The sequence below is a fragment of the Lynx canadensis genome, chromosome B4 (assembly GCF_007474595.2).
Source record: "Lynx canadensis isolate LIC74 chromosome B4, mLynCan4.pri.v2, whole genome shotgun sequence".
NCBI lineage: Eukaryota > Metazoa > Chordata > Mammalia > Carnivora > Felidae > Lynx > Lynx canadensis.
The window spans coordinates 121,681,819-121,700,052 of NC_044309.1; the positions used below are offsets into that span (position 1 = coordinate 121,681,819).

An 18,234-nucleotide genomic window follows, 5' to 3' on the forward strand; every position below is an offset into this window, starting at 1 on the left:
AGTGCTATTGAGATGAATGCCTACATTTCAGCCAGAAAAGGTTCACCCAGATTTCATGTACCTTAAGAAGAAAACAAACTGAAAAGGGGACATCACTTGCCAGAGGATTAGGCATGGGATGACCAGGCCTTGGCACTTACTAGCTGTGCAGCCCTGAAGTACAAACTTGCTCCAAGGGGCGTGTGGGGGGCGTGTGGAGGTTGTGTGGAGGAGCAGGGAAACAGGAAGAGGTTATTGAAGACTGACTGTCAGAACTGCCGAAACATGTCCAAATATGGGTGCCAATAATCACTACCAAATGTTAATGTTCTATTAGGGGCTGAGTTCTCTGGACTGCACAGATCCACCGGGTATGTCTGCATCCTCTCATTGCAGCTGCTTATATTTTTCAGTGCATCGGATAGATCTGACCAGACTACAACTTAAAGCTTTGCTTTTTCTAATACTCAACACGTTTCCAAATCTGTTTCCGCATGTGGAATATGGGAATGATACCTGTGCACATATTCTCTCTTCCTTAGGTGACTAAAAAAATTCAAGTGGATAATGGAGAATGCTTTATAAACTGAAAGGCAATCAACAAATGTAAAAACACGTTATTATCAACAAGTGTAAACATAACCATGTAAGGGGGATGCTGAAGACAGAAGATCTTTATTTCTCTTTAGTTACTCCCTAACAGCAAGCTGCTGCTGAAAACCACCAGCTGTGAGCTCCTACAAGACTGAGTCAGAGTGATTCTTGCTCTTGAGTTTACATAATTAAGGCTATTCCTGATTCTCGTATTTTAAATAATAAAAGGCATTTTCAAGTGCAGGGCCAGCATGGAAATATGCCCTCAACAATGGAGAATATGAAAAAACTGATCTACATGGGGACACTAGCCCTACTATCTCCAGAATCTATGGATTACTGATTGTTTTCATACAAGCAGAATGTTTAAGTCACTGTACATACTCAATAATGACTAAGAATGAAAAACCGTTCAGGGGTGCCTGGGTGGCTCAGTTGGTTAAGTATCTGACTTCGGCTCAGGTCATGATCTCGCAGTTTGTGGGTTCAAGCCCTGAGTCGGGCTCGCTGCTGTCAGCATGGAGCCCGCTTTGGATGCTCTATCCCCTCTCTTTCTGCCCACCCCAACTCTCACTTGCTCAATCTCTCTCTCAAAAATAAACGTTAAAAAAAAAAAAAAAGAATGAAAAAAGTCCATAAACATGAACAAATTACATGTGAACACACCCTTACCAGAGCAGTCACCACCATCCCAATCACAGGCTGAATTATTACAAGCCTTGTCACAATAGCCATCTTTGATCCAGGAACCCGGGCAGCCCTCAGCACAGTTTGGCACAGGCCATGTCAAATAAACCTAGGACAAAGCCAGAAAGAAAATGGTTTCTGACACGTTCCAATCTCAAAGTAGGATTCCTTTTAAAAAACAGAAGAAGAAGAAAAGGAAAAAAAAGAAAAGAAATTGAGTGAGCCTCTAGAAAAGGTTACAATTTTCCCTGGGCTGTCTGCATCCATGTGGCATACATTGCATTAAGTCTGCAGGTACCTGCAATAGTTTGCAAAGTCCTCCTGCTCTGTTGATGATTCTTACTAAGTACATTTACTCTTTTCCATTACTCAAGGAAAGCAGACAAGGACTCAATTCATGGGTTAGTTTTTCACATGGTCTTACAATGTATTTTGAAATAAAATAGCAACATGTCAGGCTTGAATGTGAATAAAAAACGTGACAAAGCAGGTGGAAAGTATATCATACAAGTCACTGCTTTTCTGTTAACAACTGTCATTAACTCCCAAATGTGTTTATGTATAATCTTGTCCCAAGGCTGAGAAAAGCAGCAGATGGAACTCTCAATATCCTTACGTCTGTGCATAAGGTCCTGTGATACATTATCAGCACAGTGTTCTGAGTTGTGAACTCACCTGCTTTCAAAATGAGTGACAAGGTACAAGGTTACTTTTTTTTTTTTTTAATGTTTATTTATTATTGAGAGACAGAGAGACAGACCATGAGCATGGGAGGGGCAGAGACAGAAGACAACACAGAATCTGAAGCAGGCTCCAGGCCCTGAGCTGTCAGCACAGAGCCTGACACGGGGCTCGAACTCACAAACTGTGACATCATGACCCGGGCTGAAGTCAGACACTTAACTGACTGAGCCACCTAGGCGCCCTTATTTTTTTTTTTTTTTTAATTTTTTTCAATGTTTATTTATTTTTGGGAGATAGAGACAGAGCATGAGCAGGGGAGGGGCAGAGAGAGAGGAAGACACAGAATCAGAAGCAAGCTCCAGGCTCTGAGCCCTCAGCACAGAGCCCCACACGGGGCTCGAACTCATGAGTGGTGAGATCATGACCTGAGCTGAAATCGGACACTTAACCGACTGAGCCACTCAGGCGCCCCACAAGGTTACTTTTTAAATTAAATTAATTTTTTAAAAAATGCACTCCATGCCTCTGCGTGCTCCATCTACTTGGAGTGTCTTTCTTCATCTAGTTAACTCCTATTTGTTCTTCAAAGTTCACTTCAGTTCAGATGGGAATTAGTCTCTGGCCCGGATTTCAGCCTCCTGAACTCCCACTCTTCGCACCAGGGCATACCTGCCGGCACGGAAATCGCCGTTCAAGGCCCTGATTCTGTACGTCTCCACTGCCGAGCCGCAGCTCAGCGTGGCAGCCCCACAAACACAGAGGAGGCAAGTGAACAGGGGAGGAGAGGATGAGCACTCTGGGGCAGCATAAACAGCAACAGGAAAGTAGCTTTGTGCAGTTAGCACTTCCACCTGCAGGGTTCTGGCACTTAAAATTTTTTTTTTTTTTCAACGTTTATTTATTTTTGGGACAGAGAGAGACAGAGCATGAATGGGGGAGGGGCAGAGAGAGAGGGAGACACAGAATCGGAAACAGGCTCCAGGCTCTGAGCCATCAGCCCAGAGCCTGACGCGGGGCTCGAACTCACGGACTGCGAGATCGTGACCTTGGCACTTAAAAGCTTATGACTAAGTCTCCAACTCATCACTGATTCCCTCCAACAGCGCCACAGGTGTACTCCTAGCTTCCGCACTTTGCAGACAGGAAACCCACATCTAGTCACTGGCCCAGGACGGTCCTCAACCGTTGCTCCGGGCTCTGTGCTCAAAGCCACTTCCCCATCATGCCTCTCAAAGCCAGAGTGAGACCACTGCCTTAAATGAAATTTTATCCATGGCTGTAAGCAGAAAAGTGAGCTCACTTTTATCCTGGCCATTTTGCTGATGTTCTAACCACGATTTCATATTTCATAGTGACTCTACTTTTTTCTGCTGTTATTGTAATAGAATAATTTAGAACGTGGGTTCTAGGTGTCTGACAGGGCAGAAAAGTAAAAAACTACTAGGGAACAGTTTTTGTACTCCCAAATTATTAACTCTCCTGAGCTTAGCACTCAAAACTGAATACAGTAGTACGCATACTCGATGTCCTGACCTACTGTTTATAACTTCTAAGTGACTTCTAAGCTAGGCATCCCTTCCTCTTAGGCACTCACCTTCTGACCTTTCGAGTGACTATAAAAATCATCTGGCCACACATCCTTCCCAAACATGACATCGTCGTTCAGATAAATAAACTTCTGGGACAGCCCTTCGATGCGATGAATGTGGCTTTCAATAGCAGGTGAACTAAAGGTAGGCAAGTGGCTCAAATTTCGAAAAACATCCTTTTAAGCAAATGACGACATAAAAAGGCAAGAGAAAAAGAGGGCGGATAAGAATCGTTTGGTTTTGGTTTTGGTTTTGGTTATGGGAGGAAGGAAGGGAGATGAGAAGAAAAATGAAGGGGATGCAGGTGGGGAGGGGGAGGGTACAGGGAATGAAATGAGGGATAGGTAAAGGTGCAGTGAGCAACAGAAAAACCACAGCCTTGTGATACATGGAAAGTCATGGACCTGGTGTGTGACTATTGTCACTCGAGGATTATCAAGGTTCAGCCAAGAGGGAATCTGCCCATTGGTGACAATGAAAATATTCCGAACCCATGGAGCATGCCTCTCAATGGATCGCAGGGAGTATCTCAGCTCTTCATTATCTTCAAAACGGCTGGCAGAAACATCTTCATCCTGCTTAGACTGAGAAAACCATTTCACACGTGAAGATGTAAAATACCACTTAAGTCATACCTTCTCCTCCTGGCTATCCCTCTGCCCAATCTGCTCTCAGGCTCTGGCAGACTTTTAAAGACCAAGCCCTACATTTGAACTTTACAAAAAAATGCGAAACACTTGGCATATTTAAAACAACAACATAAGGGTGCCTGGGTGGCTCATTTGGTTAAGCATCAAACTCTTAATTTCAGCTCAGGTCATGGGACCAAGCCACACATCAAGCTCCACCAGGAGTGTGGAACCTGCTTGGGATTCTCTCTCTCTCCGCCCCTCCCCACCTCTAAATAAATACATACATACATACGTACCCAACTTTTTTTTGTACTTTTTAATTTTTTTTAAGTTTATTTATTCTAAGAGAGCTAGCAAGTGTGTGCATGAGTGGGGGCACAGAAAGAGAGAATCCCAATCTCACAAACCCGTGAGCTCATGATCTGAGCTGAAATCAAGAGTTGGACACTTAACCAACTGAGCTACCCAGTTGCCCCCTTTTGCACTTTCTAAAGAGAGAAGTTTCTCGGATCTGATTCTAGGTCACTTCGGTTAATGTTAACCAATGGCAGTGATTGGAAAATTAGAAAAGTTCCAATCAACTCCTCTCTCTGGAAATCCTCTTCCTTCTAATATAATGACTTACAAATCTTTAACAATCTAAACCCTTGATCCAGGTTCATGCCTTACCTGGCTGATGGCACTCAGGTCCCACAATAAATACGCAGGACTTATAGTCAGTTCTTTTCCCTCAATGGTCATGTTCTTCTTGGTCTGCTTATTCAGTTCTTGGAAATCTTTGGGGTTATTCAGTTTCAGAAGTGCTACACTGGCCTCTGAATACAACTGCAACTGTAAAATAACAGAAGGGTTACACGTAGAAAAACTCAACCTCAAAGAAGAGACACGTTTGATCCCAGTTTGATCTTTAATCTTTAAATATATACATAGTGTATGATGCATACTTAAATATATTGTATATATATTTAAAGATTAAATGTATCTCTTTATATAGATTATGAACTAGTAAGGCTATTATCACCAAAAGAAGACCTGAACAGGCCAGACACACTTCCCAAGTGAACGGAAGAGACCAGGCATGTAAAGCAGAGCGAGTGGTGGAGTTGTGGGAAATGGGACATTTCAGGGCCATCCACAAGCTGCAGCCACTGCTCAACATTGACAAGTGCGGCCAGATCCTGAGACACCAGGATCCCCGAGTGTTGTAAGAAATCTCCCCATTTTTCAAGGCTGACTCGAATGTTTTTGATGGTCATGCTCTCAAACAAAACACAACTGGTCACCAATTGTGACCTTTGTTCTAGAATATTACCAATCTGCTTCTACTGGGAGAAACCTGCAAAGTAACTGCCCAGACTGGCAGAGAGCACGCCTGTTAGCAGGGCCTCCAATCGGCTTCTGTGCTCCACATTTAAGAGGAGCACCTTTGACAGGACTGACTGTAGGACTTCCATAGGAAAAGCGCTTTTGGGGGCAAAGCTTTCAAAGAAATCATGTCTAAGGGAACATCACAAACATCAACATGTTTTACAAACAGGCTTTCCCACCACTACCAGAGTCCACACCACCCTTGAGCTGTTTCATGTTCTAACTCTGTATCATTCAATTTCCTATGAAAAGAGGCTTTCAGACCTTAAAGGGTAGGGAGGATTAGAAACTACTAATCTTGGAAAGCAAAACCTTCTGCCCAACTGACTCTTCTAACAGGGCCAGTTCCTTAATTTATGGCATCCTTTATAAAACAGAGCAAACATAAATCATTATGGGCTCATTTTGAACTCTTGTATATGCCACATGACTATATTTACCTCATCTTTCAATGTTTCCTCAGCTTATTTATGCCAAAAACTAGAAGCTAAAGTTAGAATTTCATTTATATTTTTCCCCTTAACACAAATTGTGTGTGGGTGTATGGGCATGTCCATGCACAAGTGGAAACTGTCTTCTGACAGATTACTTTCTTCCATGCTAATGGCACCTGGCATATACTAAGCACTCACCGAAGGTCAGCTCCCACTGCTGTCATATCCTACCTTGCTATGTGGTGGGACAGGTAGGAGGCAGGGCAGATATTCTTCTATCCGGACATCTACCGAGTCTCACTGCCCACCCCAGCCTCCCCTACTCCTCCCCTCCCTCCCTCACTGCCTCCCACAGCACCTCTGAGGGCTCCCTGGAATATAAAATCACCAAATGTTTATAAATGTAGTGTTTTAACATTGGGTAAATATCCTTATCTTAATCTCTTCTATCCGAAATGATTGTAGTCTGGGAAACCATTCTGAAATTTCATAGACATTTTCCTAATTAGAAAGATAAAAGGTAAAGAGCTTCAGGAACTATTTACATGTTGAAACATGTTGAAACATGTTGAAACATGTTGAAACATGAAGCATGTTGAAACATGGTGAAAAAGTTGGGGAGGAAGTATCCTCTGATAGCCACTAGGTGGCACCCTAATCCTGGACACTTAATTACTTCTGCAGGGAGACAGGAGGTGGTAAGGAAAAGTGGGTGTAGTAAGTGCCCAAGGCTGGAGTTCCTAGTTTGGGCAACTATGGGCAACTGCCTCCATATATAGCTTCTTATGTGAAACTATCATTTCCTCTAAGTTCTTTAAATTATAAGTTTCTCAAAGAGAGAACAACTTCTACATCCACCCACTGCAGACCCACAACAGACATTTCTTTAACCTGATGGAGAAATAAAGGTTTGTTATTTTTAAGCCAGAGATTTCAGGATGTTTGTTTACTATAGCATTATCTAGAATAATGGATTGATATACCTATACATGGTGGCATAAGGTTAGGGGAAAAACATGCCAACTAATATAAATGAAAAATAAACTCATTCCAGTAATTAGACAACTCAAGAATTTTCTAAAACTAAAATCAGTTCCAGAGTTGTTTGTTTAATCTACTGAAGTGCCTACTTTAGGAATAAAACAGGCCAAAGGGTACTATCCTTTAAAAGAGCAGGTGCATAAGGTAATTTCAGGGAAGTCACTAAAATGGGCATCAATACAGTATTACAATAATTTACTGTTACCTTGAATGTGCCTTGAATAGAGGTTTGAGGGAACAGAGTCCAGGTAGGACAATATGCTGTTCTCACCCCACCCGCACTGTCCTTCCTGTCGGAACAAACACCCTGGTCAGCCTTCAAGGATCTGTACAGGCTCTTAGTCTTTGAAAACTTCTCTCATGTCTCTAATCCACATAGACCTTTCCTATCTCTAAATGCCAACCCGAAGCCTCTGCCACTCTGCTCGATACCAAATATTACACTGTCTTGTCTTGCTGCTTGAACACTTCACATGCACACATACTATCTCCAAAACATGATTCTAAGTAGCTTGAAGATAAGTCCATGTTCTCTACTTCTTTTGCACACTCACTCAGCAACCAGTAGTGCTGAATCATAAGCCAAATGGTAGAATGTACTTGAGAGCTTTGGGAAGATTTTTCCACATGCTCTAACATATGTTAAAGAAGTGAACAAAAAAATCAAAAAACAAGTGAAAACTCCACTATTAGTAAAAATGTCTGAAAATACAGAATGATTTAGAGTGAGCTAAAAATAAAGACCAAAGGATAATCTCATTTCCCAAAAGGTGAATTCTGTGTCCATCATGTACAAAAATTCTACAGATAAAGGGTTATTAATCACATCAAACTAGAAAGCTTTTAATAGAAAAGATTTATTTGTAAAACTATAGGCCACATAAAAGTTTTAATGAATTCAAATCTATTGTTCTGCAACTGCAACTACATTCAACCCTACTTCCCCTCCTCGGGAGTGAGGAGATTCTGGTTTTGCTCTAAACAGAACGATAAATGCAAAGTTGTACGTATATGACTATGGTACCAAAACCCAAAGTGACTTCTTAGAATAATCACACTGCTCAAACATTTCCCTTTATATTCCAGGCCATGGTACACGGCAGGTATGTTCTCAGTCACAGCATTTCTTCTTGCTCATGCCTTCCACAAGCATTTCTGGAGTGGGCCCCTAGGTGCCAGGCCCTGTGGTAATCATGAGGGGTACACAAGTGAACAGGCAGTGCCTGTCCTGGGCACTCATGCCCAGGCAGGGTCTGAAGGACAGAACCGAGCCCTGGGTGACTCAGAGGCCACAGGCCTACCTCAAGTCCTCCTGGAGGACCCTGGGAGGGCAAAACGGTCCAGCTCGTTTAGGTCCTGAAGTCCAGTGTCCAATAGCCCTCTTCTCCCACATGCCACAAAGCACCTCTAACATAACATGCCCTAAGCTAAGCTCTGGATTCCCTTTCCAAAAAACTTGCTTCTCCCATGGAGGCTCCAAATGTGGTTAAAGCCATCACTTCCATCTTCACTAGTAACATCCACTTCCCCTTTCATTTTTCCTTCCCTCTCACCAATGGCTAATAAGTCACTAGGTCATGCTGAGGATTTCTTGCAGATGTTTTTGGAACCATTCTCATCACTGGCACCATTGCCAAGGCACTTGCTGAACCTGAACATCTTGCTGGGCTATAGCCACAGTGGCTGAACTGGTTTTTTGCACAGCCTCATCTTGCTTAATCTCTGCCTACCATACCTTCACCTATTACATTCCTTAGAAACAGATTAAGTGTTCCTGGTTGCCCCCTGTCTCCAGGATAAAGTTCAGGCACCTTAACAGGAGGTCTTTCTCAATCTGGCCTCAATCTCTTTTCCCCTTTCTCAGCACCAGCAAAATCCCTGCCTGGTTTCTAGCCTCCGGGAACCAGCTGCCTTGGTTTTCAGGAAACCATTGACTTATAGGCCTCCAGTCCTTTGCTCAAGCTGTTCCCTACTGTTGGAATGGTCCTTCCCCCTCCCTTCTCTGCCAGGAGAACGGCTGCTGTGTTCAGGGCCCAGCTAAGATTCCTTCTATTCTGCAAAGCCTTCCTTGCCCCAGTACAACTAAAGCCCAGGTGTTCCTACAACACTGTATAAACACTTACTTGGAAGTGATCACCCCCAAAAATTATTTAAATGCTTTTATTCACTCAGTGATCCTTAGCACACTCCCTGGCAAACAGCAGACATTTACTAAAAGCTCACACTCTAAATGGACTGGGAACCCAGTGACAGGAAACTTCATTCTCAAGGTATTCATAATAAAACCAGGAAGAGGAACCTACAGAAAAACAGTCACTCGAAGAATTGGCCTCAACTGCTGATACACTCCTCTTGTTCCCCTTTGTCATTTTCTCTTTAGCCTACAAAAACCAGAAGTTCTAATCCCTGAAATTGATCGCATCAGGAAAATGACCTGTGATGAATGTTGTGGGTACTCAGCCTGACCCTCAGAGGGGGTGATAGCCTCCACAAAGACAAGTCTGGGAGTCCAAATAAAGCTCCAGCTGGGTGAATGAATGGTGGAAGGGGGTATCATCATGCACAGAGCACAGAGCTTGCTGGTACTCCTCGTCCAATTCAAGTTACTCCCCCGCCCTACTTCTACCTGCACACACCACTCCATACCCAAAATAGTTTGCTGAAGGGTTAACTGCTACTTGGATTGGCATTCTTTGGTGGCACACACCCATCCACCAACAGACGCACCAAAAGCCGTCAGCACTGGTGAGCACCTGCAGCAGCCAAAGAGCAGTGGGGTGGTCAAACCCGAGTGGAGGATGGAGATGTATCATGAACCTTCTTTCCTTTAAAAATGTATTACACTTGGAATCACATAAACAGATTCAAGAATGTCATTCTTTCTGCATAAGGAAGTTGAGCTAACAGTCAGAAGTACAGCTACACGTGTCTATAATTCTCGAACCAATAGCTTGGAAGCCAAGAAGCTAAATAAACATCGGGGGAAACGAATGCTAATCTATGCTTTTATCTGTCCAAATCAGTACGAAAAATAAGTGATGGGAGAAAAACACATGCACAACAGTGAAAAGAGGGATCCCTCCTTCCCACCACACACATAAATTGGCTACAAATGATCAGAGACTTAAACATAAGACTTGATACCATAAAACTCGTAGAAGAAAACAAAGGGAAAGATCTCCTCCATAGCAATCTTGGCAATGAGTTTCTGGAAGTGATGCCAAAAGCACAAACAACAAAATAAAAAATCAATAAATGAGACTACATCAAACTCAACAACTTCTACACAACAAGAAACAATTAACAAAATGAAAAGAAAACCTAAAGAATGGGAGGAAATTTTTGCAAACCATATATTGGATAATGGGGTTAATATCCAAAATATAAAGACCTCATACAGCTTAACAACAACAACAAAATCCAATTTAAAAAGGAGAAATAAATAAATAAATAAACAATAAATTAGAATGAACAGAACTAAGTAGACATTTTATGAAAGAGAACATTAAAGTGGTCAGCAGACATGAAAAGATGTTCAGTATCACTCATCATCAAGGAAATACAAATCAAAACCACAATGAGATACCACCTCATACCTGTCAGAATGGCTACTATCAAGAAGTCAAGAGACAACAAGTGCTGGCAAGGACGTGGAGAAAATGGAACCCTTGTCCACTCTTGGTGGAAATGTAAATTGGTCCAACCACTATGGAAAACAATATGGAGGTTCCTTAAAAAATTAAAAATAAACCTACCATATGATGCAGCAATTCCACTTCTGGGCATATATCCAAAGGAAATGAAAACAGGATTTTGAAGAGACATCTGCACTCCCATGTTTATTACAGCATTATTCACAATAGCCACGATATGGAAACAACCAAAATGCCCATCAACAGGTGAACAGATTAAAAAAAAAAAAAAAAAAAAAGATGTAGTATATATACATAATGGAATATAATACTATTCCATTTGGCCGTGAGAGAGGAGGATATCCTGCTATCTGTTACAACATAGATGGACCTAATGCTTAGTACATTACACTAATAAGTGAGGCAAGTCAGAGAAAGACAAATTGTATGTGGAGTCCAAAAAAGTCAAACTCATAAAAAACAGAGTAAAATGGTATTTACCAGGGGATGGGGGACTGGGGAATAAGACCGATGTTTTAAAACACAAACTTTGCAATGAGTAATAAAGAAGCCAGAGAGAGCTAATACACAGTGTAATCAATATAGACAATACTGTGCTATAATTATGTAGTGATAAATACTGCTACCATGGCAATCATATTACAATACACAAATGTATTTAAAGTAACATATCATAGGGGCACCTGGGTGGCTCAGTCGGTTAAGCGGACGATTCTTGGTTTCAGCTCAGGTCATGCATGATCTCACAGTTTGTGAGATTGGGCCCTGCATCAGGCTCTTTGCTAACAGCGTGAAGCCTGCCTGGGAGTCTCTCTTCCTCTCTCTCTGCCTCTCTCCTGCTCGCTCATTCTCTCTCAAAATAAACATTAAAAAAAAAAAAAGTAACATGTTGTACACCTTAAATTTACACAGTGTTATGTCAAACTTTTTCAATTTAAACAAAAAAAAAAAAAAAACTTAGAGGAAGGAGGAGTATCTATTTTTAAATAACTGAAGATAAGTAATAATTCAACCCTGATCTAGCTGCACACTACCATATTTCCAGGTACCATAAAAAAAAACTTAGGAGAATATGAAAAAAAGAAAGAATATAAATATCATTCTATTACCATCGCACTTACAGAGGTGATGTAGTATATCTTAAAACAGTGGTACATTTATGGAGAAAAGAAGTTAAAGGGAACTTTAGGGGTGGGGCAGGGTATAAAAAATATGGTCAAGACAGGAACTCAAGAACTCTCCAATCACTGCTCTCCCCCGCCACTGCTTCCTCATCTCTACCCTTTCACCTCTAAATTGTTAAACGACATCAATAGAAGGAAGTAAGAATCAGGAACCTAACCGTGGCAGAATTTAAAGAATGTTTCCTTGCAAAATCAAGAAAACCAGACCCTAAAAATTTCTGAGCCCAGAACTTTATGCCTTCTGTTCTAAGAAAAAGGCATTCATGTTTCATAACCCAGAATGTTTCTGACAGAACCGCAGGCGTCTTGACATAAGGTCAAAAGGAAAGAACACCCACACAATAGAGCAAGTGGCTTGAAAACAATAAATGTTAAGGAAAAGGCATGTCTTGGGTCAGCCTCCAGAGTCAACCCTAACAAATGGCATCACAGCATTAAGAGTTAGGGGTGCCTGGGTGACTCAGTCAGTTGAGCATCCAACTTTGGCTCAGGTCATGATGTAGCGGTCTGTGGGTTCGAGCACCATGTTGGGCTCTGTGCTGACAACTCAGAGCCTGGAGCCTGCTTCAGATTCTGTGTCTCTCTCTTTCTGCTCCTCCCTGACTTACACTCTCTCTCTCTCAAAAATTAATACATGTTATAAAAAATTTTAGAAAAAAAACAAAAACATATAGAGTTAATAGGTACAAGTTCTAAATACGTTGGTGGCTCAATTAGCTACTAGTGAAGAAGGCTTTCACGTTATCAAAATTCCAAGTATCTGACGCATCCTCCCTCTATGAGTGAAGGCTCTTAATAAAGGCTCAGGCTGCAGTCCCTATCTACTTACTGTGAGTTTGACCTCCCCTACTCCCTCCTCTGTGCTTCCATTTCCTTGCACTGTCAGCTCCACCAGGGCTTTTGTCTGTTTTGTCTACTGCTATACTCTCAGCAGGTGTAACAGCACCTGAGACACAGTAGGAGCTCATTTGTTAAACAAATGAATCATGTTTCTGTCTGGGAATCCAGTAAACCAAGTAAGACTCTGCAACTTTTGCCCAAATAAAAAGAGTAAGGATCTTCCATAAAGAAAGACAACACTGTGGCAGAATAGAGACCTGCTCTGCTTGTGACTATCAGCTATGCTAGAATTCAAATGGACCACAGAGAACAGTTGGGCATTACATGAAATGTGTTATACTCACTGCTCAGTTCCTATGCTCTTACCAGTTTTATTTTAGAAGAAAGAGTTTCTGGCAATTTTGTTTTTAGTTGATTTGTTTCCTTGAATGTCAGTGGAAATCCACTCAGGAAAGCCAAATCTTGCATTAGCACTAACCCAGGGACTTCTTTATCCGTGGTCTAAAATAAGAGAGGGAAAAACACAACTCACTCTCCACACCATATGGCTGGTAAAAACTTACAGCTGGGAAAACTAGTAAAGATTTACTACATCTATCTACCAGCTTCAAAATCAGAACATTACAGTTACTTAAATCGGCACTCATTAATACTTGTAAGCTAGGCTAAGAGGAAAAGTATCAAAAAGCCTCTCAAGGTAAAACAGCTTTATTACTTATACTTTTATTCTAACCTACTGTATAAATACAATTGATTTAAAATAACATACCAAATAGCCCCTCCAAACTGTCTGTTTGCTGTTTCCTTTAAACATTCCATTCTGGGCATCTTCAACTACAATAAAGAATACAATAAGCAAGCACATTCTTAATGAATACTACTATGATATCTGCCAGGACACTACAAAGCATTTTGAGACTGTATAGCAGACTGTTATATGGTCTCAAAAATAGGTAGCTGGGGGAAACAAAATTAACCCATCCAACAAAAGGGGAATGATGTAATACCAGTGTGCAATTAAATGCTAAATTTTGCAGTGCTGTAGAAGAGATTCATACAGGCAGCAGAAACATGAAGACGACAGATTGAGAGAATCGCAGATGTAGGAGCAAACATCGACATATTTAATAAAAAATAAAAAAAAAAGAATTATTTGGCACAAGTAAAACATTTGGGAGTGGTGGGTACTAGGAAAAAGGGGTAACCAGAAGAAAGGCCCTTGAAAGCCACGCCAATGGCATTATGATTAACAGCAGGGAACCACTGTAGGTCCTAGGGTTCCCTCAAGGGTGACAATTAATTCCTAAAATTCATCAGGTAAGGCCAAATAGAGCAGATTAAGTTGGAGGGTGCAGAGGGGCGATGACACAGCCCAACTGGGAGAGGGTTCTAAAGTGACAGGGACAAATGAGATCATCAGCTTGCTGCTGTCATCTGGAGATCCCAAGGATCTTGGAAAACAGGAGAGGTCAGAAGGCTGTCATCTTCAAAATGGGCATGGAAAGCAGGGTCTGGCCTGTCAAGATAGCTGTCGATCCTGGGAAAGAGTTTCAGAGGTACCATAAAAATAGAACTGGTGAGCAATGAAAAAAATCAAAGCCTTTGCAGTATACGGTTAATCTTTAAAGGAAGCACTGAGCACTAAGAATTATGAGTTCATTACAAATAAATTTATCAGATATGCACCTGTCTCTTTCTGTCTCTCTCCTATGCTGGCAGATCAGAGAACTCTGAGAGATGTGGTATGTCATCTGTGCACAATTCCAGCAAGGTAGCTAATGACATCTCATGTCATCTCTATGGACATAACAGAGACTTAGCCTAGATCCTAAGTTCAGTGGATTATAACCAATTCTGACTGAAGACTGAAATTATAAAGCCACAATTAACCTAGAGAGAGGTTTCGAAGATCGTGCCATAGGTTTGTGTTGTTCAACAGTCTTTCAAGGTTTTGGAAAACATAGAAGGCATGCTTCTATGAAATGTGTGGATTTACATAAAGCCAACAGAGAAGTGATTATCCTGGATAACATACTAGGGGTTCCCCAAAGTTCTTATTTGGAGCAATGAGTGAGACCTAACAAAATGAAATCTGCTACAAAGGTTAAGACCTTTAAGCTGGTACCAAAAACCAACTACACGAGCATAAATTAAGAAGTATTGGAGCATTAGCATGGATTGTTTCTTTAGAAAGACAGGTGTTTTAGTCCAGGGCAAGTTCAGTAAGAGTCAACAATGTGCTGTGGCCATACTGAATTTCTACTGTAATTCTGTGCTTGCTTGCTTGATTAATTTACTCACTCATTTATTTAATAGAGAGAGGGTGCTGAGTGAGGGAGGGGAGGGAGGGAGGGAGGGAGGGAGGGAGAGAGAGAGAGAGAGAGAGAGAGGGGTCCATGAAGGTCAGAGGGAGAGAGGGAGAGAGGGAGAGGGGGAGAGGGGGAGAGAGGGAGAGAGAGAGAGAGAGAGAGAGAGAGAGAGAGAGAGAGAGAGAGAAGGAACTGGGGCTCACCGAAAGCGGGGCTCTATTCCCCACCATCAACCCATCAGGAAATCCTGTTAGGTTGACCTTCAATCCAACCTGTTCTCTCCACTACTCTGATCCAAGTCACCTTCCCTCTTGCCTGAATCTTGCCTGAATGATTCTATCTTTGCCTCTCCTCAGTTTATTCCCACCACAGCAGCCAGACTGCTCCTTTTGGAACATCAGTCAGATCAGATCACTCCTGTACTCAAACCCTCTAATGACTGCTCACTGCACTCTGAGTTAAAGCCAAAGTCCTCACCATGGCTGCCAGGGCAGACCCCCTATGTTCCCCATTACTTCTCTAGGCTTATCTCTTGCCCCTCTCCCTTGTTCACCCTATTCCAGCCACACCAGCCTCCCTGCCAGACACACTCCTGCCTCAGGGACTTTGCAGTGGCTATTCCACTTAAGTGAATCACTCCTTCCCCATATATTCATGTTGCTGGTCCTCCCACCTACTTTAAATTTTCACTCAAAAATCACCTTCTCAGTGAGTCTGCCCCTATCACTTGATTTCCCCTGCTCAATTTTTCTGTACACCAGTTGTGTCCTACAAACTATATAATTTATTTGTATGCTGTATTTGTCTGTCTCCTTCTGCCAAGAGGTAAACTCAATGAGGGCAAAGATTTTTGTCTCTCTCTTCACTGCTTCATTTTCAGCACTGAGAAAAGTACCTGGCACAGAGTATGCACTCAATAATAAATACTTACTGAATGAACAGACCCACTCTCTTTGCAGACTGAACCACAGTGGGGAAAAAAAGGTTCTATTCTACTTGGTACACTATAAAAGTAACAGAAACTAAAGCTCATTCTGTGAAGAACAAACTAGAACACAAGCCCCTAAGAGACAGCTAAAGGAGTAAGAATGAAAAGAAATGTCACATGGGAAAGGGAGTATATTACATTAGTTCTGTAAGATCCCAAAGGGTACAAATTTAACCAGCATGAGAAAGCTACAAGGAAACACTTTATAATTCCTTGTAAAGGTCAGTGTAGTCAAGAGGTAAAGTGATCTATCACAGGAGAAAATTCAATTCCTATAGATCAAAGGGAATAAGCTTAACTGGAAAAACCACTTTGCTGAGGAAACCCAGGCCCAGGCTACAGGGCTACACTGTGTGGCTGTTGAAGTACTGTCCACTCGATAGGGTAGCAAAGTCATCGGAGGGGCAGAAATGACGTATTTCATAAAGAGAAAAAAAGTCAACAGTTTTTGATAATTAACTGAAAAGAGGTTAAATGAGATAAATGGAACATCAAATGTGGAACAAATGTTTTATCGAGATCAGGGTCGGCATTCCATGGCCAAAACTTAACCACTGCCTGTTTTAGTACAGCCCCAAGTGAAGGACAGTTTTGACATCTTAACAAGGCTAAATGTTAAATACTTATATAAATGCCTACATAATATCCTCCAGTTTGCCTCTTGGCCCATAAAGCCCAAAATGTTTATTATCTGATCCTTTAAGAAAGAATTTGGCAATCCTTCATCTAGATAATTGAGGATAAAGAATGTGTCTATGGCGCACTAGAAATATGAGCTCCGTGAAGGTAGGAATGTGTCTTTTTTGTTCTCTGCCATTTCCCTTTTTCCTGGAACAACCACAATGGCCCAACAAATCTTTACTCAACAAATGAGTAAGTAGGGCAGGCAAACAGAAACCCAGGTGGGAATTCAAAAACAATGTTTAGAAGACTATAGTTTAATACAGATTTTATTTATATCAAAATTTACAACCTCTTAAGTCTTTACTATGTTATAAAATTAGCAGAGGAAAAACCCAAGACTCTCTCCATAGATATTATAACTGAATTATTATAATTCTTAACATAATGTCATTCCTTTTTCTCTTCAGATGGAATGTTATCAGAGACCTTAACTATAGTTACTTAAAGAACAAAGCTAGGGGTGACTGGGTAGCTTAGTCGGTTGGTTGAGAATCTGATTTCGGCTCAGGTCATGATCTCACAGTTCATGAGTTCAGCCCCGCATCAGGCTCTGTGCTGACAGTGTGGAGCCTGCTTGGGATTCTCTCTCCATCTCCCTCCCTCGCTGTCCCTCCCACACTCTCTCTCTCTCAAAATGAAATACATACATACATATATACATACATACATAACAAAGCTGAATTTAGCCAAACAAGAAAACAGATTAATTTGCTATAATTTGTCCAAGATTATCCCTTTACTTTCCCTATATATTTAAACTGTAATTTAAAAACAAAAATATTTTATACAAAACAGTTCAGAAACAAATCTATAGCATAAAGGGGACGATATCTATACTTAGAAAGATTAACTTGGAAACTTGAATTTCCTTTCAAGTTACAAATACCTCATTAAGTACCAGGAAGATTGTGTGATGTTAGATAATGCTCAGGACACAAATTGGTAAGTGATAAGGTTTCTGCTCGATTAAAAAATTAGATGAAAATACCATAAACTCCTGCACAACCAACAACTAAGTTGTGAGTCAGGTGACAAGTACAGGGTTACAGAAAAGTCAAAATAAATAGAATCACTGTGAATGCACTGCTCGGGATCTTCATGGAGACAGAACTTGAGATGGGGTGGGAAAGAACAGGAGATGGGCTAGGAGGGAAAGGGGACCAGGAGAGCAGCACCACGTGTGATGACAAGGGCAGCCTCGAGGAGATGCTGGAGGGCTGGAATGTGAGGAACAATGGGCAGAGTCAAGGCAATCAAAGCTGAGTCCTGAACACCAGGGAAAAGGATTCTCTATCGTGTGAAAAACAAATACTACGTATTGTCTTCAAAAAAGGAGCCAACCAATAAAATCAGAGCTTTCTGGTTTATTTACAGTTATATGCAGGACAGACTAGAGAAGAACTTTATAGGTAGGTAGGCAGAGCAGCTAGGCGGCTATCACTGGAGCCTGTGTGAAGAAATTGGGTCTGGTGTGGGGGAGGTGAGATGAGTAAGAAAGGGGAGAATCATTTGCAGAAAGCAAAAGTAATAGGGTGAGGTCAATATACTGGTGATGGAGGATAAAAAGC

At 41.5% G+C, this 18,234-nt stretch overlaps 1 protein-coding gene across 5 annotated transcripts in view; it reads right to left on the reverse strand.

Moving 5' to 3' along the window:
• GNPTAB (N-acetylglucosamine-1-phosphate transferase subunits alpha and beta) overlaps positions 1–18,234 on the reverse strand; it is an 86,877-nt gene that overhangs the window by 32,939 nt on the left and 35,704 nt on the right. For 2 of the 5 annotated variants that reach the window (XM_030323499.1, XM_030323498.1), the window contains exons 6-11: positions 13,455–13,519; positions 13,052–13,186; positions 4,835–4,996; positions 3,938–4,117; positions 3,539–3,709; positions 1,246–1,369 (exon numbers count right to left, since the gene is read on the reverse strand). In XM_030323499.1, the coding sequence (XP_030179359.1) occupies positions 1,246–1,369; positions 3,539–3,709; positions 3,938–4,117; positions 4,835–4,996; positions 13,052–13,186; positions 13,455–13,519 (837 nt within the window). The remainder of the gene's footprint in view (positions 1–1,245; positions 1,370–3,538; positions 3,710–3,937; positions 4,118–4,834; positions 4,997–13,051; positions 13,187–13,454; positions 13,520–18,234) is intronic. The other 3 variants (XM_030323500.1, XM_030323501.1, XM_030323502.1) reach the window with 3 other exon arrangements.